Source organism: Rana temporaria, chromosome 3, assembly GCF_905171775.1.
Source record: "Rana temporaria chromosome 3, aRanTem1.1, whole genome shotgun sequence".
Classification (NCBI taxonomy): domain Eukaryota; kingdom Metazoa; phylum Chordata; class Amphibia; order Anura; family Ranidae; genus Rana; species Rana temporaria.
Genome location: NC_053491.1, coordinates 47,920,917 through 47,944,875, shown reverse-complemented (window position 1 = coordinate 47,944,875; position 23,959 = coordinate 47,920,917). Strand labels below are relative to the sequence as shown.

Below are 23,959 nucleotides of genomic sequence, written 5' to 3'. Positions count from 1 at the left end.
GGCACTATTCCTCCCACTGATACCGACAATGGGGCACTATTCCTTCCACTGACACCAACAATGGGGCATCATTCCTTTCCCTGAAACCAAAAGCAGGGCACTATTCCTCCCACCAATACCAATCCTGGAGAACTATTCCTCCTACTGACCACATGTACTTTTTTACTCCCACTGACCAACAAGCCTGAGGCAGTGTTTACTCCCACTAACGCACAGACATTTTCTACTCCCACTACTGAAGTAGGCTGGCCCTTTGTTTAGAAAGTTTGGATATCCCTGCACTAGAAGGGGGGCCTCCAAACTTTAAAAACAAAGGGTCAGTTTATTGCCCTTTAGACTTTAGGGGGGCCCGATGGTGGCCAGAGGGAGTAGAAAATGATATCGGTAGAAAGAATAATGTCCCATTGATGGTGTCAATATAAAGAGTAGTGCCTCTTCATTGGTGTCAGTGGGAGGAATAGTGCCCCAACATTTGTGTCAGTGGGAAGAATAGTGGGCCAGATTCACGTAGAATCGCGGCAGCGTAACGTATCGTATATACGTTACACCGCCGCAAGTTTTCATCGCAAGTGCCTGATTCACAAAGCACTTGCGATGAAAACTACGCCCGCGGCCTCCGGCGCAAGGCGGGCCAATTCAAATGGCCGTGTGCCATTTAAATTAGGCGCGCTCCCGCGCTGGACCTACTGCGCATTCTCCGTTTTCTAACTCCCGCCGTGCTTTGCGCGCCGTGACGTCATTTTTTCGAACGGCGACGCGCGTAGCGTACTTCCGTATTCCCGGACGTGTTACGCAAACGACGTTAAATTTTAAATTTCGACGCGGGAACGACGGCCATACTTTAGACAGCAATACGTTTGCTGACTAAAGTTAGGGCACCTAAAACGACGACTAACTTTGCGACGGGAAACTAGACTAGCGGCGACGTAGCGAGCGCGAAAATCCGTCGGGGATCTGCCGTAACTCCTAATTTGCATACCCGACGCTGGTTTACGACGCAAACTCCCCCCATCGGCGGCCGCGGTACTGCATCCTAAGATCCGACAGTGTAAAACTATTACACCTGTCGGATCTTAGGGATATCTATGCGTAACTGATTCTATGAATCAGTCGCATAGATAGAAACAGAGATACGACGGTGTATCAGGAGATGCGCCGTCGTATCCCTTTTGTGAATCTGGCCCTAAATTCCATTTTTCTGTGTCTTCATTCACAGAACATCTTTATTGTGATAAAATGTTAAAATAGAATCTTCCAGTGTTCAGTTAAAAAAATAAAATAATTTTGGATAGAATAAGGGATGGATATAACCCTTGTCAGTGTTTTTTTTTTTAATTTTCAGGGTTTGTTCACACTAGCACTTAAGGGGGCAGGAAAAGACCATGGTTCAATCATGTTTATATCCCCCCCCCTCCCCCCAACCGCTCCACCTTTACCTGCAGAGGCAGCAGCCAGGGGTGTACAGATGTCGTGTCTATAGCGTGAATTATACCCACTGTTACCCACTTTTGCTTTCAGGGGGTGTAGAGCCAGCCGAGTGTGACCCATTTAGGTTCAAGCAGGATACAACACCTCCTCACTGCCTGTCAAATGCTTTCAGAAGAGCGATCTGAATGCAGACTGCTCTTCAGTGATCAAACAATGTGTGAGAAATTGGATGAAAAGCTATTGGTTGGGCTTTGAGGGCACACAGTATAATTTGGTATAGAAAACTAGAAATTTATTGAATATGAAATATCATAAAATCAAACAGACGTAAAAACAAATTTAGGTCAGTGACTAATACTACACGGGTAGTGACAACAATATACAATCTTATTATATACAAGCTTTATCTGACAAGCACAGTTATAAGTATGGTGTTGAGTTGTGTATCCCATGTGGTATTTCCGGAGGTTTAATGGAGGCCTTGCTCTACATGTTACGCGCGTTAGCGCTTCCTCAGGAGCATAAGATATTGCATAAGGTAAGTCGCATTGGGGGTAGACAAGCGACAATGGTGTCCTAACCCCACAGTGGCTGAGTGGACAGAGTCTGTCAATCCAGCCTAACGTGGGGATAATATCAAAAAACACATAAAGAAATGTAAAAAAGGGTAATCAGACAGTCAGGTGATAAGTATCAGCGTCATCGTTTTACTGGGGACACGCGTGGATTTAGGTGCGGTCTAGGCTACAGGATTCTGTTCTGGCAGCATCATATAATATCCTTTGGCACCTATACCTAGGATCTAAAGACTGCCCTATTGGATGTTTACATCTACTCTACTTAGCCTAGCACATTGAGCACTCAAATACCGCACGTGCAGACCCCCATATCCGAATTTAAGTGCTTACCAGCACCTGACTGTCTGATTACCCTTTTTTACATTTCTTTATGTGTTTTTTGATATTATCCCCACGTTAGGCTGGATTGACAGACTCTGTCCACTCAGCCACTGTGGGGTTAGGACACCATTGTCGCTTGTCTACCCCCAATGCGACTTACCTTATGCAATATCTTATGCTCCTGAGGAAGCGCTAACGCGCGTAACATGTAGAGCAAGGCCTCCATTAAACCTCCGGAAATACCACATGGGATACACAACTCAACACCATACTTATAACTGTGCTTGTCAGATAAAGCTTGTATATAATAAGATTGTATATTGTTGTCACTACCCTTGTAGTATTAGTCACTGACTTAAATTTGTTTTTACGTCTGTTTGATTTTATGATATTTCATATTCAATAAATTTCTAGTTTTCTATACCAAATTATACTGTGTGCCCTCAAAGCCCAACCAATAGCTTTTCATCCAAATTCTCGATTTATCGGGGCGTTGGCACATTTTATACAAGTGCATTCGCGGTATCACCACGCGACATATGCACATTAAAATAGGCTTTTTCTTTTTGCAATGTGTGAGAAATCCCTTAGTGTGTTGACATGTGTGTCAATTATGTGTGTCCTCACTGCAAACACAAGTGGTTTAGGGTGGCTGGAGAACCTTTTAGTTCATATGGTGACCAAGATAGGTGATATAAGAACATTATTGAAGCCTTGTGGTCTATGACAGGGCTGTCCAGGGGCGGACTGACCATTGAGTCCGAGGGGGCCACAAGGCTTCAAAACCAGGGACAGAATGTAAAAATCTATGTTTTTTTTTTTTACATCTGTCCCTGATATGTCCAAAACCGACATACTTTTTATGTGAAAATCCCAAGATTTTAGCTGCCCTGCCTCTGCACTGCCTGCTGGCGTGGTGGCCATCTGTAAGCCTAGGGGCCCCATAATCTTCTATTGCCCGGGGCCCCATGAGTTGTCAGACCGTCCCTGGGGTCGTCTTTAACGCAGGACAAAAGGGGCAGCTGGGCCCAGTCATTATTGTGGGTCCCAAAGCAGCTGCCCCTTGAGCCTACACTGTCCACAAATAGTTGATATGTGGATTTGGGAGGGCCCAAGAAAATGTTTGCCCAGGGTCCAATCAATATTAAAGACAGTCCTGGTCCTGCATTGTGGAAGAAATCCTTTCGTGGCACTGAACAAAGTATGAACTGCTGACCATCGTCTTGACTTTTCCAATGAGATGGAATGCACACCATCATCAATGTGAATTGCGTGGAATCCAGGGTCTTAGTTACACCTGCTCTTCGCCCTGGTGCCTTTATACCATTGTGATATGGATTTTTTCATAAAACAGATACAGATGTTAATAGAGTTACATAGAAATCTATACTGCGCTCAGTAACATACTGATATTCTCTTTCCAGGAATCCGCTCATGGAATATCAGCCTCGGCTCCTGTGACCTGGACGCACAGCTCAAACTCTTTGTTACCCGCCATCTTGCTCACTTTTCTCCAGATGTCAAAGGTTTGAATATATCCCTATTATCGTCTCCTAATGACACCATTATGCCATGTTGTTGTATTGTACTAATTAGAGTGGATAACATATTCTACCCACTAGACATGTGCATTCGTTTTCGTTAGAATGCATTTTCGTCCGAAAATAATTTTTTTTCGTTATTTTAACAAACGATAACGAAAGTGCAAGTAGTGAAAACCGAAAGATCCGACATAAAACATGATTTATTTTCGTTTTCGTTGCGGTAAAAATTCGATATAGAGAGATTTGACATTATAGGGAAAAGATTCGACATCATAGAGAAAAGATTCGACATTATAGAGAAAAGATTCGACACTATAGAAATAATAGATTCGACATTGCAGAGAATAGATTTCGATTTATGAGAAAATAGATTCGACAATATAGAGAATAGATTCGACATTATTACTAGTCATACAACATTAGAATTCTTGTAGGCGGAATATTGGAACGGAAATGTACGATTCGACGTAAAGATTCGACGTTCCGTCGAATATTCTTTTGACCATTCGACAGAAACCAAAAAGATTTGACGTTCTGGCGAATATTCTTTTGACCATTCGACAGAAACCAAGTATTATTGCATTTTCGGACGAAAGCTATTCCCCAACGAAAAACGAAATGATTCAAAACGATTTTCGGGAGTAACTAAATAAATTTATTTTCCAAACGAAAACGAAAAAACGAAACAAAATATTCCAGTCTGCACATGTCTACTACCCACAAATAAGGAATAAAGAATACCAACCATGAGTCTCTTTAACCACGTCAACACCGGGCACTTTTACCCCCTTCCTGCCCAGGCCAATTTCAGCTTTTGGCACTGTCACACCTTGAATGACAGCTCTGTATCCATATAAAAAAATGCATCATTTTGTTCACTCAACTAGAGCTTTCTTTTGGTGGTATTTAATCACCACTGTGTTTTAATATTTTTTTTTCTAAATAAACAAAAACAGAAAATTTCTGCTATAAAATTTGACCGATGAATAATCTTTCTTCATAAATTTAGGCCAAAATGTATTCTGCTACATTTCTTTGGTGAGAATAACCCAAATCAATGTATATTATTAAAGCCCCTTTCACACTTTTACAACTTGTCCCACGATTTGTGATGGCATAGTAGCATGATAAGTTGTTTCCCATGATTTCCAATGACAACCATTCATATTAGTACGACTTCAAAGTAGTCCCTGCACTACTTTGGTCCGATTTTGATGGCACTTACACAGCCATTCCCTGAAATTGCGGCCGCGAATCGTGGTAAAGTCGTGCGACTTTGAAGATGCAGTAGTGTAAAAGGGTACAGTGTGTATATATATATATATATATATATATATGAAAATTGATTAGTTCTGATGTACTGACGGCCTATCTCATTTTACGAGGCCCTAAAAATACCAGGACAGTACACATATCCCCCAAATTACCCCTTTCTGGAAATTAGACAGTCCAAAGTGTTAAGTAAGAGGCATGGCGAGTTTTTTGAAGTTGTAATGTTTTGGAAAATGAAATAAATAATACAAATATTAGGGCTGGGGAAATTAAAGATGAATTCCTCGATTAATCTTTAATTTTTTTGATCGATCAAAATTCTTGACGTCACCGGACAGCCTGGACAGTGAGACTTACCCTGAATGTGAGCAAACTGCACCCATTGGATTGAGGTTCCTTTGCATCTGTGGAGCAGGAGGATGCATCCGGCTCCATCAGGGGAAGGGGGCAAAAATAACCATTGTTTTCCTGGCCTAAGCAGTTTTGTGCAGACAATTCTTTGTGTATCGGCAACATCTGGTCCGTGCAAAAGACTGTTCAGTTCTTCAGGGTATATTGTCAGTAAAATGTGATCATGTCTGCTTCCAGAAAATGTAAACACTCTGGTATGTCTGCGTGACTGGCTAAAGTGATGCCTACTTGCCTACTATAAAGTGACTGACAGTCAATATACTAGATAAGTTTTATAATTAAAGTTAAACGAACCTTCTACGTTTTTCTTAAAGTTTAATAAGAAAAAATTACTTACGTCAGTGCTACAGTTTGAATTTAAAACGTATTTGTGTGAACTGTGTAGGTAAGTCATGAATTGTGGAAACAAACTAGTGTCGGGTGATTGTATATAGTGTATACCACATTTACCACTGACTAATGCAGAGTTGCAATGCAAGGAGATCAGCTAAAAGTATTTGGATCTTTATGTGCGTTATAATTAATCAAAATTAGTCGATTAATCGTAAAAAAAAAAAAAAAAACATTAATCGAACACGAAAATTTTAATCAGTAACAGCCCTAAAAAAATATAGATTTAGAAAGATATGTCCTCGTTCTGGGATTTTTACGGCAACTCAAACGTTATTTTTGTAAAAAGATTAAATTTATTGAATATCTTTTAAAAACAGTATAAAAAAATACAAAATTGGTTAAAAAATGATCACAAATTACATCATATAGCATGGTATAGCACAGAGTGCTTGAAGAAAAGTGACATGTTGAAGATATGTAGAAGTGGTATCCCCCAGCTACTTGCTTGTGAAAACAACCCTGATGGTGGGCTGAAGAAAAAATCTAGTAGATGGGTATACTCAACGCGTTTCAAAATATGAATACAAGTATAAATAATTTCTTCTTTAGGCATTTTTACCACTTCTGCAGTGAAAGGCAGCATCACTTTAAGAGTCTGATATATTGTAAACTTGTAAACAGTATACATTATTAGCGTTGTCCCGATACCACTTTTTTAGGACTGAGTACAAGTACCGATACTTTTTTTCAAGTACTCGCCGATACCGAATACCGATACTTTTTTTAAAATGTGTCCCCAAATGCAGCCATGTCCCCCCACAAATGCAGCCATGTCCCCCCACAGATGCAGCCATGTCCCCCCACAGATGCAGCCATGTCTCCCCCCATATCCAGCCATGTCTCCCCCCATGTCTCCCCCCATATCCAGTCATGTCCCCCCATATGCAGCCATGCCCCCCCCATATCCAGCCATGTCCCCCCATATCCAGCCATGTCCCCCCCATGCAGCCATGTCCCCCCATATGCAACCATGTCTCCCCCCATATCCAGCCATGTCCCCCATATGCAGCCATGTCTCCCCCCATATCCCCCCCATGCAGCCATGTCCCCCCATATGCAGCCATGTCCCCCCCCCATATCTAGCCATGTCTCCCCCCCATATCCAGCCATGTCCCCCCATATGCAGCCATGTCTCCCCCCCATATCCAGCCATGTCCCCCATATGCAGCCATGTCTCCCCCCATATGCAGCCATTGTCTCCCCCCATATCCAGCCATTGTCTCCCCCCATATGCAGCCATTGTCTCCCCCCCATATCCAGCCATGTACCCCATATGCAGCCATTGTCTCCCCCCCCCATATCCAGCCATGTCCCCCTTACCTGCATCCCGCTGCCGCCGACTGGTTAATACGCGCGGGGAACATTACAGCTTTGAATAGCTGTAATGATTCGCGCCGTGCTGCGTATAGACACTCCCCCTTGCTCGGGATTGGACAGTTCACCCGAGCAAGGGGAAGTGTCTATACGCGGCGCGGCGCGAATCATTACAGCTATTCAAATGAAAGCTGTAATGTTCCCCGCGCATATTAACCAGTCGGCGGCAGCGGGGATGCGGCGGGATGCAGCGTAACGGCGGCGGGATGCGGCGGGGCGGGGGGGAGTATTCTATTTCGGTATCGGGGGTATTTGCGGGATTTCCGCAAATACTCGGAATCGGTCCCGATACCGATACTAGTATCGGTATCGGGACAACCCTATACATTATAGTACATTTCAAAAATACTCAAATCATACTTTGTTTCTGGATAGAGCATACCCACAACCCAAAAGAAGGGTGGACTCCCATATGTCAATTGTATCAATGTACGTGCTGTACAGAGACCACTGATACCTGTCCAAAAATTATCCAAAGATTAGATGCCAATGCTTCAATAAATGGAGAGAAGAGAAATAAACTATACAGAGTATCAAAAAAACATGTGTGCATGTCTCTCCCCATGTGGCAAATCCCACAATGCATCATCTAAAAAACCCAGTAAAAATACTTACAGGTAGATGATTCAGTTTGTGCAGGACAGTCAAACACTGCTCCATGGAAAAAACATACTTCTCAACCATCCATTTTTTCCTATCCATCTAGATGAGAGGATTATTGCATCACTTCCAGGCGCCCTATGGCCCCGCTCTGTCGCGTGTTGTCATTATGACTTCCTCCTTCAAGGGTGTGACCAAATAATAAATAGAAAAGAGCACAGATGCACCAAGAATGTCCAAACTAGAAGAGTTTTTTTCTGTTCAACATTTGTCAAGGCCGAAGACTGTGGCCAAATAGAATAAAAGAGTGCATGATAATTCAGTAGTTGGTAAAAAAAGTAATGTAAACACATCCAATGCTTTTCGGGGACAACACCACTCAGCAACTGCTGTCAATTTGTTACTCCATAAGGAGAGTTTAACCACTTCAATACCGGGCACTTTCATCCTTTTCCTGCCCAAGCCAATTTTCAGTTTGCAGCACTGTCGCACTTTGAATGACAATTGTGCAGTCATGCAACACTGTACCCATATGAAATGTTCACAAATAGAGATTTCTTTTGGTGGTGTTTAATCACCACTAAGTTTTTTCTTTTGCTGAATAAACAGTAAAAAAAAAAAAAAAAATTGGGGGAAAAAATGTAAATGTTGCAAACAAATAATCTTTTTTCATACGTTTAGGCCAAATGTATTCTGCTTTGGTAAAAATAACCAAAATCAGTGTACAGCTATATATTATTTAGTCTGTAGGATAGAGTCCACAAACTATGGTATATACAGTATCTGAAAGTCTGTCTCATTTCTTGAGGCCTGAAAATGCCAGAACAGTACAAATACCCCCAAAATTACCCCTTTTTGGAATGTAGACAGTCCAAGGTATTTAATAAAAGGCATGGCGAGTTTTATGAAGCTGTATTTTTTTTTCGGAATTTTTGGAAAACAAAGAAATTGAAAAAAAAATCACTTATTTTTTTACATACTATCACCAGTGCAGTACAGCGTAATCATATAACTGGCGTGGTGGTGATTAGGGATACTGACTGGTGACCATATATAAAAAATAAAATAAAAAAATTATAATTCTTTTAAAAAAATGTTTTATTTATTTTTTTATGATTTTTTTTATTACACAGAGCAATACAGTGTTACCAGGGGATCAGGATTTTTATTTATTTTTTCATAAATAATCACTGTTATAAGCAACAATTTTTTCTGAGTGGAAACTATTCATCCAGTGTGTACTATTGTGATCAGCTGTGATTGGTCCTATCTGTACTATGTGATCACTGTGACCATTTACAGAGATCAACACAATAGTACACAATGGATAGCATGAATGGAAACAAACCATTGTGTACAATTACCATGTGATCTGCTTTGATTGGTCACAGAGATCACATGGTACTGGCAGTGGTCTGGTACACTTATCTGCCATCTGCCGTGTCTGGTGGACACATCTGAGGCCAGGCGGGAAGCAGTTAATATTGGTTCTAATAGACTGTGTAGTTCTATGAAATCACAATTTTTATCCACCTTTTATCCTGTTTTGGGCCTTGATGAAGTGGAGTGGTGAATCCTACTAAGTGGTGCAAATACTTGCCTGAATTAGCTGCAGGTAGTTCTTAACCAGTTCCCACCCGGCCTATTGGATAATGATGCTGGCGGAAACATCTTGTTGATCTGGGCGGTCGTCATATGACGTCCTCCCGCTTCGCAGCCATCGGACATAGCGGACGACTGATCATTATACAGGCCCGCTGCCAGTACTATGTGACCGCTGTTATCACAGCAGGTCACATGACAGCCCATCTGTACCATGTGATTAGCTCTGACCAATCACAGCTATCACAACTAAAGAAACGGAATGTATCGATTTAATTCAGTAAAACTGCATAATGTGTAAAAAAATAAATAAATACTAATCACTTCTCCAGAGTAGTACAATGTTACTATAGTAACATTATATTGCTCTGGTCACAGTGTGCTAAAAAAAATGTTTGTCAAAAAAAAAAATATATATAATAATAATAAAAAAATAATTTTTCGTACTGTCACCAGTCATTGTCCCTGATCACTGCCACACCAGTTATATGATGACACTGTACTGTACTGGTGACAGTATGGAATTTATTTTTCCAATTTATAAATTTTCCAAAAGTTTATGACAAAGAAAGAAAACTTCAAAAAACTCGCCATGCCTCTTACTAAATACCTTGGACTGTCTTCTTTCCAAAAAGGGGTCATTTGGGGAGTATTTGCACTGTCCTGAGATTTTTGGGTCTCAAGAAATGAGATAGGCCGTCAGTACGTCAGGATTTTCAGAAATATATCATAGTTTGTGGACTGTATAACTTTCCTACATACTGATTAATATACACTGATATGTCCACCAAAGAAGTGTAGCAGAATACACTTTGCCCTAAATTTATGAGGAAAGATTATTTTTTTTAATTATTTTTTTATTTAGGGATAAGACACAGATACAAGCATAAAAAAATACTGATAGATTGCAATGAGCATATGAGATATAATGACCATTCAAAACCAACGATAAGAAAGAAAGAAGAAGAGAAGGAAAGACAAAGAAGAAAATTAAAGAAAAGAGAGAGAAAAAAAAACAGGGGGGGGGGGGGTGACAGGAGGGGAGGGGTAATTACCCCCCGGGAGCCCAGATCGGGATCCTATTCGGTGGATCCAGTCATGTATTGGGTGAATTCGTCAGAGAAGCGAAAGAGGTTCCAGTGAATCCATCTGGCCCTATGTTCCTCTGATTTGTCTCGCAGCGCAGAGCTCAATATCCCTCACTCTTGCGAACCATTGGGCAGCATTAAGGAGATGTTTGAGGAGGGATTTATGGTAACTTTTCCGTGATAGGGGGGGTAAGGTTAAGGATAACTGCGGCCGGGTTATTCTGAAGGGGGACATCCGTGAGTTTCTGTATGAGCTTAAGTACCGGTTGCCAGTAAGTTTGGAGCACAGGGCAGTCCCAAAATATATGCAATAGCGTGCCTGGGTGTAGGCCGCAACGCCAGCATCGGTCAGATTGTAGAGGAAATATCTTAGCCAGAACAGAAGGAGTCATGTACCATCGTGTCACTATTTTATATGTGGTCTCTTGATATTTGCTGCAAAGAGAAGATTTCTGTGCAAAAAAAAGGATGCAGTCTTTTTGGGGTTCTGTGAAGGTAACATGCAAGTCTCTTTCCCATTTAGCTAAGAATGGTGGGTCTTCAGTGGCGTGGAGATCTAACAAGGATTTGTAGGAGGTAGATAAGGACCTCCGGATCGGACCCTCACCCGTACAGAGTTCCTAGATAGGGTGAAGCTTTCTGAGGAAATGGGCAGTGAATTGAAAAAGTGAGATAGTTGGTTGACCCTCCAGCGGTCTATTGAAAGTGGGGCCTGGCCTGAGAACAAGTTCTCCGTAGTGAGCCAACCGGTGGGACGCAGGAATGAGGAAGCCCTTATAAGACCCTGTGGGGCTTGTGAAATAAAAGACGGATCAGTAAAGCCAGGTACAAAATCCGGATGACCAATGATTGGCGTCAGTGGAGATGGAAATTTTTTCAGCGAGGCTAAACTTAAAACCTTTTCAGTTCCATGAGAATAGGCCCAATTAGTGGGTGGGTAGTAAGATGTGTGGCAGGAGTATTCCCTGCCCAAGGAAGTCCCGCAAGGGGTCCCCCAGGCCGCTTCCCTCTCCAGCGACACCCAGAGCTTCAAATCACTGTGACGACCCTGGTCACGTGAGCCGTCGTATAGTACATGGCTGGGTCTGGGAATCCAAGACCACCTTTGGTCTTTGGTCGTGTCAGGCCCTGTACACACGAGCAGACATGTCCGATGAAAATGGTCCGCAGACCGTTTTCATCGGACATGTCTGCTGGGAGCTTTTGGTCTGATGTGTGTACACACCATCAGACCAAAATCCCTGCGGACAGAGAACGCGGTGACGTAGACGACACCGACGTTCTCTATCACGCGAGTTCAATGCTTCCACGCATGCGTCGAATCAATTTGACGCATGCGCGGGATTTCGGGCCGCTGGTTATACGTCATAACCAGCGGACATGTCCGATTAGTCGTACTAACCATCGGACATGTCCGACGGACATGTTTCCAGCGGACAAGTTTCTTAGCATGCTAAGAAACTTTTGTCCGCTGGAAACCTGTCCGCTAGGCCGGAAAACTGTCCGCTAGGCCCTACACACGGTCGGACATGTCCGCGGATTGAGCGGGCAGCCCACCTGAACAGGAAAAAAGGGCATAGGTTAGAGATGGTAGAATCCGACAAGGAAACACTTAGGGCCTCTGATTTCTGTAAGTTTACCTTAAAATTAGATAGGGTGCCGTAACGCTTTAGCTCCTGCAACAGAGAAGGTAAAGAGCTGAGGGGCTCAGTAATGTAAAATAAAAGGTCATCAGCATAAGCCGCAACCTTGTGGTGACATTGGCCCGACTGGATACCTCTGATTGCCTCTGATGTGGTGCAGCAAAGGTTCCAGGGAAAGGACGAACAACAGTGGGGAAAGGGGGCAGCCCTGCCTGGTGCCGTTCGAGATATGAAAAGGACTGGAATCGTAGCCATTCACCCGAACAGTTGCTGAAGGATTATCGTAGATGGCCGATATCCATGACAGTATGGAGTCGGGCATACCCACAAATTTAAGCGTCTCCCGGAGGAAAGACCAGTCCACCCTGTCAAAAGCCTTCTCGGCATCCGTGGACAGGAGCAACAGGGGTAATCTGAAACGCTTTGCTTTATCGATGATGTTCAGTGTCCGTATAGTGTTATCCCTGGCCTCTTGGGACTGATTAAAGCTGACTTGGTCTGTTCCAATTAGGCGTGGAAGCAAGGTATTTATCCTAGAGGCAAGGATTTTAGTGAATAGCTTCATATCGCAATTCAAAGAAAGATTATTTATTTGCAAAATTGTATAACAGAAACAAAGAGAAACGTGTTTTTTATTCTAAATTTTCAGTCTTTTTTTCATTTATTTAGCAAAAAAAATAAAAACCCAGTGGCGAATAAATACCACCAAAAGAAAGCTCTATTTGTGTGAAAAAAATGATAAAAATGTTTTTTGGTTACAGGGTTGCATTTTGTCATTCAAAATATGACAGCGCTGAAAGCTGAAAATTGGCCTGGGCAGGAAGGTGGTAAAAATGCCTGGTATTGAAGTGGCAAAGGTGGACCTTCACCCCAAAAAAACATGTTGTTTGCACCTGGTTCCAGCCCCCTATCTCTACCACAATTTGATCATTGTTTTAAAGTGGTCTTGATATTTTTAGCTGCACCAAGGCTAAAATTACATTGTTGTCCTGGTGCCCCCTAGGAGCCAGATTCTGCACATGCACAGGACTCTTCCGGCCTTTGGAACTTCGGCAAATCTGTGCACTTTGGGTTTCCCCTGTGCATGCGTGAAGGTGCTGCTGTTCTGGAGGTCCTGAATCTCTAATTGTCAGTGCATGCGCTGTAAAACATAGCACGTACGCGGATGTGCCGCAGGTCTCTGCCAGGTCCCGATGGTTAATCAAAGCCCTTTGGTACTTCTGTGCATGCACAAGATTTTCAATGATGGCAGCACCAGCAAGGTGGAGCAGTATCAGCTTTACAGGGACCGATGTCCCTCTTTAACTGCATTCCAACCAGCCATCGTCATTATACTGTGGAATGTCAGCTTGTTACCGCAAATCGCCATAGCTGTACGTCTGTCCCTTTAACAGCTATAGCAGGCGCACGCTTGCTGCATGACGGGTGAGCTGATCTCTCCACAGAAAGACAGAATGGGGATCTGTCAATGTAAACAAACATATCCCCGTTCTGTTAGGGGAGTAGAGAGAGATCGTCTGTTCCTAGTGATTAGGAACAGCGATCTCTCTGTACTCCTTGTCAGTCCCCTCCCCCACAGTTAGAAACACCTCCCAGGGAACACATTTAACCCCTTGATCACCCCTAGTGTTATCCCCTTTCCTGCCAGTGTCATTTATACAGTAATCAGTTAATTTTTATAGCACTGATTGCTGTATATATGTCACTGGTCCCAAAAAAGTGTCAAAAGTGTCCAATCTGTCCGCCGCAATATCGTAGTCCCGATAAAATCGCTATTACTAGTATAAAAAAAAAGATCATAAAAATGCCATAAATCCATACCCCATACATACCCTATTATGTAGACGCTATAACTTTTGCGCAAACAATCAATATACACGTATTGCAATTTGTTTACCAAAAATATGTAGAAGAATACATATTGGCTTAAAACGATGAAGATTTTTTTTATTTTATTTACATTTTTGGGGATTTATTATAGCAAAAAGTAAAAAATAGAGGGCCAGATTCACAGAAGAAATACGCCGGAGTATCTACTGATACTCCGGCGTATTTTCAAATTTGCCGCGTCGTATCTTAATTTGTGATTCACAAACAAGATACGACGGCTTTTGGCTAAGATCCGACAGGCTTACGGCTTCGTACGCCTTCGGATCTTAGGCTGCAATACTTCGGCCGCCGCTGGGTGGAGTTTGCGTAGTTTTCCAGCGTCGGGTATGCAAATGAGCTTTTACGGCGATCCACGAAGGTTTTCGCGTTCGTTACGTCGTCGCTAGTCGTTTTTTTCCCGCCGCAAATTTACGGCTGCTTTAACATGGCTTAAATTTAGACGAGCCATGTTAAAGTATGGCCGTCGTTCCCACGTCAAATTTCAATATTTTTTTTTTTTGCGTAAGACGTCCGGGAATATGAAAGTACGTTACGCACGTCGCCGTTCAAAAAAATGACGTCACTTCGCGCAAAGCACGGCGGGAATTTCAAAACGGAGCATGCGCAGTACGTCCGTACGTGCGTGAATCAGGCACTTGCGCTGAAAACTTGCGGCGGTGTAACGTATAGACGATACGTTATGCCGCCGCAGTTATATGTGAATCTGGCCCATAGTTTTTTTCCCGCAAAATTGTCTGTCTTCTTTTGTTTGTAGCACAAAAAATAAAACCGCAAAGGTGATCAAATACCACCAAAAGAAAGCTCTATTTGTAGGGGAAAAAATACGTAAATTTTATTTGGGTACAGCGTCGCACGACTGTGCAATTATCAGTTAAAATAACGCAGTGCCAAATCGCAAAAAATGTCCCGTCATTAAGGGGGTAAATCCTTCCGGTGCTTAAGTAGTTAAGGAATTCCCCTGACAGTGTTTAGATGGGCAAAGCTAATAGAGACCTATCCACAGATTGAAAGCTGGAATTGTGGCCAGAGGTACATCTACTAAATAGCGACTTGAAATCTTGTATATGCAATCAGTTATTTTGTGTTTTTTTTTTTGTATAGCAATGTTACATGCTTACATGTGTACACTTTTTCATTTTACTGGATCTCCAGGTATTGTTAGAACCCGCTTTGGGAAATGTGTAGTTTCCACAATATGGTCCTGAGCCCAGGGCTGGACTGGGACAGAAATTTGGCCCTGGACTTCATCCAGACTGGCCCACTTTGACAGGTCTCTCCCATGGTGGCTGGACAACTCCCGCACCCCCCCCCCCCCCCGGCCACCCAAGCCCCCTCTCCCCCTTCACTAGCCACTAGCCGTTCTATTTATTAGAGTAGAGCAGCTGGTACTGGTACTCTTATAGGCAGTACCAGTGGGGAAGCTAGACATTGTTTCACCCGGGACAAAGAATCAGAATAGAAAGCAAATACACTTTTGCACACTAGTATTCCAGTGTTTCTCCTCTCTCTTAGTTTCTCTCCATCACTCAGCTAATGTGACCCCAGTATTGATGGAGAGGGGCAGGAGAGGGTCAAACAAGGATGCTGTGCAGACAATTAACAGCCCTCTTATCAACATTGATGACATTACAGGCTGTTAGGATGCCGATGGCTGGAAGGTTGAAATGGCGCACAATAAAAGCCTGTGGCTTTGTGTAACTAAAAGCAGGCTTGATTCACCTGCTGGCTTGTATACAATTTTTGGGCATAGGTGTGTGCAGCCTATTGCATTAGGGTGTGCACCCCAAAGCTCAAACATATATGTGTGTGTGTGTGTGTGTGTGTGTGTGTGTATATGTATATATATATATATATATATATATATATATATATATATATATATATATATATTAGGGATGCACCGATATATCGGTGGCCGATACATATCGGCCGAAAATAGCAATTTTGGGTCCCTGCCGAAACACATTACAATTGCCGATAATGAACGCCCTCCGTGGGCGGTACCATTTGGACTAGGAGGGGGCGCAGTTCTTATACTCACGCAGACCGCGGCCGCCAGACCAGTACAGAGCGCGGGCAGTGGCACTGTACAAATTGTGTGCCGACTGCCGATCGGAGTCTCTTGGTGTAGTCCATCGGCGTGAGCCGCGTGACGTCACGGCCGGAGGCGAGGGAGGACTCGGAGCGCTGGGCAGGGAGCTGTGTCGGAGCTGCCTGTGACACTGCCTGCCTAGGAGGAACCAAGCAGTGTGCTGATAAAAAAAGTAAGCATTAGCAGAACCTGTTAAAGAAGTTAGAAATAGAACTTAGATCATAGAAAGAAATGTCTGGATTCGGGGGGGGGGGGGGGGGGTTGGGGGGTTGGTGGTTAACTGACTGAGGTGACCAGCACTTTCTTAATGAAAAAATGGCAGATACAAAAAAAAAATGTTATCTGCCATTTTTTCACAGTGGCACAGTGAGGCTGCAATTAATGTTTTTTTTGGTAGTCAGAGAAGGCAAGCATGGCTCAATAACACAAACGTTTTTAAAAAAAAAAAACTTTGTGTGTTATTGAGCCATGCTTGCCTTCTCTGACTACCAAAAAAAAACATTAATTGCAGCCTCACTGTGCCATCACATGCAGCCACTGTGCCAACACACGTCGCCACTGTGCCCATCAAACGCAGCCACTGTGCCCATCAAACGCAGCCACTGTGCCATCACATGCAGCCACTGTGCCCATCGAACGCAGCCACTGTGCCCATCAAACGCAGCCACTGTGCCATCACATGCAGCCACTGTGCCCATCAAACGCAGCCACTGTGCCCATCAAACGCAGCCACTGTGCCATCACATGCAGCCACTGTGCCCATCAAACGCAGCCACTGTGCCCATCAAACGCAGCCACTGTGCCCATCAAACGCAGCCACTGTGCCCATCAAACGCAGCCACTGTGCCCATCAAACGCAGCCACTGTGCCATTATTAAAAAAAAATTAAAATAGGAAAAAAAAAAAAAGCATTTTCGGCTTACGGATTTTTTTTTTTTTTTTCGGTTTTGTTTCGGTTCTGAAATTTCCATTTCGGTGCACCCCTAATATATATATATATATATATATATACACAGATGGTGTAAGTAGAGCAGTGGATGGTGTCATGAGGTCATAGATTTGTTTCAGTAGGGCAGTGGACATTGTCAGTAGTTTTTATTATTTTATTTTTATTTATTTTTACAATTTTTTTTTTAAAACATTTTTTAGAAAAAAAAAAGAAAAGGAGAAACATTTTTTAATTTGGCGACATTTCAGGGGTCTAAACAGGAGGAATACGCACCACATGGGATGATTAGGGTGTGCTCAGGCACACCCGGCACACCTTGTGCGCTAACCTGTTTTGGGACCGTTTTTAGGCATTTTGCCAAGGCACCGCTGGAGAATCCTCAAGGCACCCCGATTGAAAAAGGCTGGTATGTACTATCCAGGATGATTCAGTAATTCAGTACAAAGAGTAAAAAATAATGTGCAAATGGCAATAACCTACAACAGACAGTTATTCTTTTTTTTTTTTAACTGATCTTATTATAAAAAGGACATCTGATATGTTGCTGTGAGCTGTTGTACTCTAGGAACCTTATTGAAAAAGCTTACTTTTTGTAGTCATGTAGGTTTTACTATTGAGTCTGACATGTGTGATGTTCTATACTTCCTTCTGATCATAGCGTCAAAGTATTTACAATGTTTAGTAAAGGTGCTTTGCTGCCACCTAGCAGTGACAAATGAATTACAATGTAAGATCTTCAGCTACAGAATAATACGGTAATCATGTATTTGTTGCCTAGAGAGCTTTTATTTTGAAAATAGTATTTTTTTTTTCCCTAGCTGCAAATCACGGATCTTTCTGGAGTCTTTAGCTGTTTATTAAAGTGTTTCACTTATTTGCTCTTTTTTGATCTGTTAAATGTAACATTGAAAGTGTTTTATTATACCTGTTACAAAAAAAATAGCTGTTCATTCAACCTGAAATCTTGTGAGTCGGTCGGTAGCACTTACCCCATCACCACCGGCTTCCCCTGCTCATCGGCGGTGACCTCCCGTTCTCCTGCTCTCCACGGGTCATCACGGTGGCGGCGGCTTCCGTTTCCTCCCTCCAGCTTGTTTAGAGGCCTCCAATTCTGATTCACAAGAATTTTGCAACGAATTATCGGATTATTTCATTAATAAAATTGAAAAAACCATGAAAGTATTCAGCAAAATGGAACCGTCACCAACTCCCCCCCAAATCACAAACCTAATACCCACATAAATCCGCCGCAATCAACAAAATTCACTCTAAAACCCATTTCCATCAATGCCACTAAAAACATCATCGTGGCTCTGCATAATAGCACAGCACCCAATGATATCATCCCCACTAAACTGCTGAAAGAAAGTGCCGATATACTGGCACCAGCTATCATGCAGCTCATTAACCAATCATTCAAGGAGGGCATGGTGCCCACCTTGCTAAAACAAGGTACAATAAAACCAATTCTAAAAAAAAACTACCCTCGACCCCAAAGACCCAAACAACCGGAGGCCCATAACAGCTCTAAATGTCTTCTCCAAGGTAATGGAGAAAGTAGTTGTACAACAGCTGCAACATCATTTAGACACCCATAAATTACTCGATCCGTTTCAATCAGGCTTCCGTCCGGGTCATGGAACAGAAACGGCACTGCTTAAAATATGGGATGACGCTCTAGAGGCCGCAGACGAAGGAGAATCTTGTCTCCTGATACTGCTGGACCTAAGCGCGGCTTTTGACACTGTAGACCATGGACTACTACTGGCTAGGCTAGCTGAAGTAGCTGGAGTCGCTGAATGTGTTTTACCCTGGTTCTCCTCCTTGGAAAACCGATCACAAATAGTGAAACTGGGGTCTTTCACTTCTGAAAAACGTACGGTGTCATGCGGAGTCCCTCAGGGATCTCCCTTATCGCCGTATTGTTTAATATCTATCTTCGCCCTCTCTTTGAAATCATCAGTAACCAGAAGTTACTTTACCACTCCTATGCAGACGACACACAACTGTATTTCCGCATCTGCAACAAAAAGGATCATTCTCTTGGACTAGAGAAATGCCTCACTCTAATAGATAACTGGATGACAAACAGTTATCTTAAACTCAATGGTTCGAAAACAGAACTTCTCCTGTTTCACGCTAACTGGAAAAATCACCCCGCGTCAACATGGACTCCCCCAGCCATTCTGGGTAAAACTATCACCCCTAGCACCAAAGTCAAAAGTCTTGGAGTCATTTTTGATACCTACATGACAATGGATGCACAAATAGGGTCAGTAGTCAGCGGATCCCACCATCTGCTGCGCCTACTATGCAGACTCACGCCCTTTATCCCGAAAGAGGACATTGCAGTCGCGGTGGGAACAATCATCAATTCCAGACTCGACTACGCAAATGCCCTCTATCTAGGACTCCCCAAATACCAAATCACTCGTCTGCAAGTCGTTCAAAATACGGCCGCTCGACTAGTGACTGGGAAAAAAAACATGGGAATCAATCTCACCTTCACTGAGATCCCTTCATTGGTTGCCAGTAAAAGACAGAATCACTTTCAAGGCACTCTGTCTGATACATAAGTGTATTCAAGGCAACGCCCTCCAATATCTATGCGAAAAAATAAAAGCCCATAACCCCAATCGCATTCTGCGATCCACCAATCAAAACCTCCTCCAGATACCCAAGGCCAGATACAAGTCCAAAGGAGATCGAAGATTTGCAGTCCAAGGACCCCGCCTGTGGAATGCACTACCAACCACCATCCGACTGGAGTCGGACCACTTGGCCTTCAGGAGAAAGATTAAAACCCATCTCTTCTGAGGTCAAGGGGTTCCTTACCCATGAAATGGATACAGCGCCCAGAGGCGAATCAGTTCGCATGTGTTGCGCCTTACAAGTCTCTCTCTCTCTCTCCCTCTCTCACTGCCGATGTTAACTCCTTCCCAGCCAGTGTCATTAGTACAGTGACAGTGCATATTTTTTTTAGCACTGATCACTGTATTGGTGTCACTGGTTTCCAAAAAGTATCACTTAGCGTCAGATTTTTCCGCCGCAATGTCACAGTCCCGCTAAAAATCGCTGATCACCGCCATTACTAGTAAAAAATAAATAAAAATAAAATAAAAATTCCATAAATCTATCCCATAGTTTGTAGACGCAATAACTTTTGCGCAAACCAATCAAAATACGCTTATTGGGATATTTTTTTTACCAAAAATATGTAGCAGAATACATATTCGCCTAAATTGATGAAGAGATTTTATTTTTAATTTTTTTTATTCTGGATGTGTTTTATAGCAGAAAGTAAAAAATATTGTGTTTTTTTTTCTAAATTGTTGCTATTTTGTTATTTATAGAGCAAAAAAAGAGGTGATCAAATACCACCAAAAGAAAGCTCTATTTGTGGGGGATTTTTTATTAATTTGGGTACAGCGTCGCACGACTGCACAATTGTCAGTTAAAGTGACGCAGTGCCGTATTGCAAAAGGCCTGGTCATTAAAGGGGTAAAACCTTTCGGGGGTGAAGTGGTTAAACTGCTGCTAGCTGAAATCTCCCTAAACTGACAAAAATACAATATCCTTTCTCTGCGGCCATGGCAATAGCTCTGTTTGTAGATAGGGTTTCCCAGTATTCTCATACCCCCTACTGAGAGAGAGCAAAGAGAAGCCAGAGTTTCACTTCAGTTACAAATAATGCACAAATGAAGCACATGGGACATCCTGTCCTCTCTGTCCTAGGCTGGCTTCCATGTAGATATACATTTCTGTTCTCTATGGTTTCCGGCCATAATTGATTCTGCGAGATTCACTATTCACCCGCTTGGAATTAGAGATCCTGACTATTGCCAGTGCTTTTATAAGATCATTTATTCACCTAAAATAACAATTTATCACTCTATTCATCACAAATGTTTCTTTTTTTAATAAAATGTAATCTTTACGCCCTTTGCACACCAGGCCATTTAGCTGCAATTCATTTTCCCTGGCATTAAAGTGCCTGGCAGGGGACAATTGCAGCATCCCCCACTGCTGTCTGCAGCCTGTCAAAGTGTATGGAAGGCTGAGGCTGCATGGGAGTCAAAAGCTGTACAGATTGGTGCCCACATTTAGAGACCTATGCGTTTGGGGACAAATGCCCAAAACACAGGTCTTCTTTGCGCCAGGCATTCATCTCTGACTGCCTAGGGCCAGGGCAGGTGCAAGGATTTTTGACACCCTAGGCGAAACCTTATTTTGCGCCCCCCCCCTTGGCTCCACCCCTCAATACACCCCCTCTCCTCTCCTCCATACCTGAGGACTGCTCTGCTCCGCTCTCTGCCCGCTCTCCGCCCCCTCTCCTCCATACCTGAGGACTGCTCTGCTCCGCTCTCCGCCCACTCTCCGCCCCCTCTCCACCTGCTCTTGGGGGGTGGAAGTATCGGGAGCATTTGCGCGAGTACAAGTACACGCGCAAATGCTCAGTATCGGTCCCGATACCGATACTAGTATCGGGACAACCCTAGTTACCACCTTTTCTTTAAGCCAAACCCGAACACTTTAGCGGCCTGGGACACCTTTGGGTGCCCCGAGGAGAGCAGTATTGCGGTGCGCATAGCTTATCGCAGCTAACATTGGGCGTGGTCAAATGACTCTTGCTGACATTATTGCTCTGCCCCCAGTGATGCTAAACCTGCCCCCAGACAGCCGCCTGCAGCTCCCGGACGACAACAGATTTTTGTGTGACTATCTTGGTTACTTGGAAAGCCACAGCCCAGTCTGAATAATGTGTCTGGGTTTCAGTCTGCCTGGAACCCTAGTTGTGCCTCCCTACACTGGCCCAGATTCAGGTACATTTGCGCGATATTTGCGGGGGAGCAGGGCAACGATTTTGCCCTGCGCCCACGCAAATATTTTGCGCTGCCCTCAATTCACGGAGCAGTAGCTCCGTGAACTGCGAGGGCGCGCCGGCAAATTTGCCCGGTGTAAGCGCGCGCAAGTTAAATGATCCCGCCGGGGGCGGGAATCATTTAAATTGGGCGCGCTCCCGCGCCAAGCGTACAGCGCATGCTCCGTCGGGAAACTTTCCCGACGTGCATTGCGGCAAATGACGTCGCAAGGACGTCATTTGCTTCAAAGTGAACGTGAATGGGGTCCAGCGCCATTCACGAAGCACTTACGCAAACGCCGTGAAATTCAAATTTCACAGCGCGGGAAGGCCGGCTATACTTTAGCATTGGCTGCCCCTGCTATTAGAAGGGGCAGCCTTGCGCTAAAGTTGCCGTACGGAAACTCCGTACCTGGCTTGCGCGGGGCACGCGCAAGTTTGTAAATCAGTTGGTAGTATGCAATTTGCATACTACACGCTGATCACAATGGGAGCGCCCCCTAGCGGCAAGCACAAGAATGCAGCCTAAAATCTGCGAGGCATAAGTGCCTTATGCCGCGCAGATTTTAGGCTGCAGTCGGTGTAACGAGGTTCCTGAATCAGGAGCACTCGTTACACCGGAGCAAGTAAGCAATTGCGCCGTGTAACTTATGGTTACACGGGCGCAATTGCTTCTTGAATCTGGGCCACTGTGTGCATCATTAGAAACACACAGGGGGTTATTTACGAAAGGCAAATCCACTTTGAACTACAAGTGCAAAGTGCACTTGAAATTGCACTGAAAGATCTGAAATGAGGATCATGTACAAGCTAAAATGCTGTTTTTTATTCTCCTTGCATGTCCCCCTCGGATTTTGCAATTTGCACTTGTAAGAGTAAATTCACAGACAAGATACAACGGCGTATCTCTGAGTCCGGCCGGTCGTATCTATGCGCCTGATTCATAGAATCAGTTACGCATAGATTTCTATTAGATCCAACCGGCGTATGTCGCTTACGCCGTCGGATCGTAACTGCATTTTTCCGCTGGCCGCTAGGGGCGTGTATGCTGATTTACGCGTCGAAATATGTAAATCAGCAAGATACGCGAATTCACGAAAGTACGCCCGGCCGACGCATTACATTTACGCCGTTTACGTTAGGCTTTTCCCGGTGTATAGTTACCCCTGCTATATGGTGGCGTAAGTGCGGCGTACCAATGTTAAGTATGGCCGTCGCTCCCGCGTCAAATTTCGAATTTTTTACGTCGTTTGCGTAATTCGTCTGTGAATGGGGCTGGTCGCCATTTACGTTCACGTCGAAACCAATGACGTCCTTGCGGCGTACTTTGGAGCAATTCTACGGACGGCGCATGCGGCGTTTGGGAAAAATGTCAATCACGTTGGGTCAAGCCTAATTTACATAACACACGCCCATCTCTTCACTATTTGAATTAGGCGGGCTTACGCCGGCCTATTTACGCTACGCCGCCGCAACTTTCTTTTAAGAATACGGCACTTGCCTGTAAAAGTTGCGGAGGCGTAACGTAAATAGGATACGTTACGCCCGCACAAAGAAACGCAGATCTACGTGAATCTACCCCGTAGTTTGCACTTGTAGTGCAAAGTGGATTAGCCTTTTGAAAATAACCTCCAAAGCCTTGTACCCTAAAATGACATGGCACTCCCCTGCTCCTCCCTCCTCCTCCCACCTTTCTTCTCTGAGCTAACAGACTGACTGGAGACTACATTGTCCACTGTTGGAAATGTCCTGTGATGACTGGAAGTTCAGGGAAGCAGGACTGAGAGATCAGGAGACAGCAGCATTGCAGGGTGAAAACTGCAGCTAATGGGGTAAGAATTGTAAGAAATTGTTTACTGAGAAATGTTTATTTTATTGTGCTCAATGTGTTAAATTAAAAACAAATAAGGCCC

The 23,959-nt window shown here is 43.7% G+C and overlaps 1 protein-coding gene across 2 annotated transcripts in view; it reads left to right on the top strand.

Annotated features, from left to right (window-relative positions):
- The window catches only part of MAP1A (microtubule associated protein 1A), a 273,677-nt gene that overhangs the window by 75,419 nt on the left and 174,299 nt on the right, over positions 1-23,959 (top strand). For both annotated transcript variants that reach the window (XM_040342530.1, XM_040342528.1), the window contains exon 2: positions 3,752-3,853. In XM_040342530.1, coding sequence (XP_040198464.1) covers positions 3,752-3,853 — 102 coding nt within the window. The remainder of the gene's footprint in view (positions 1-3,751; positions 3,854-23,959) is intronic.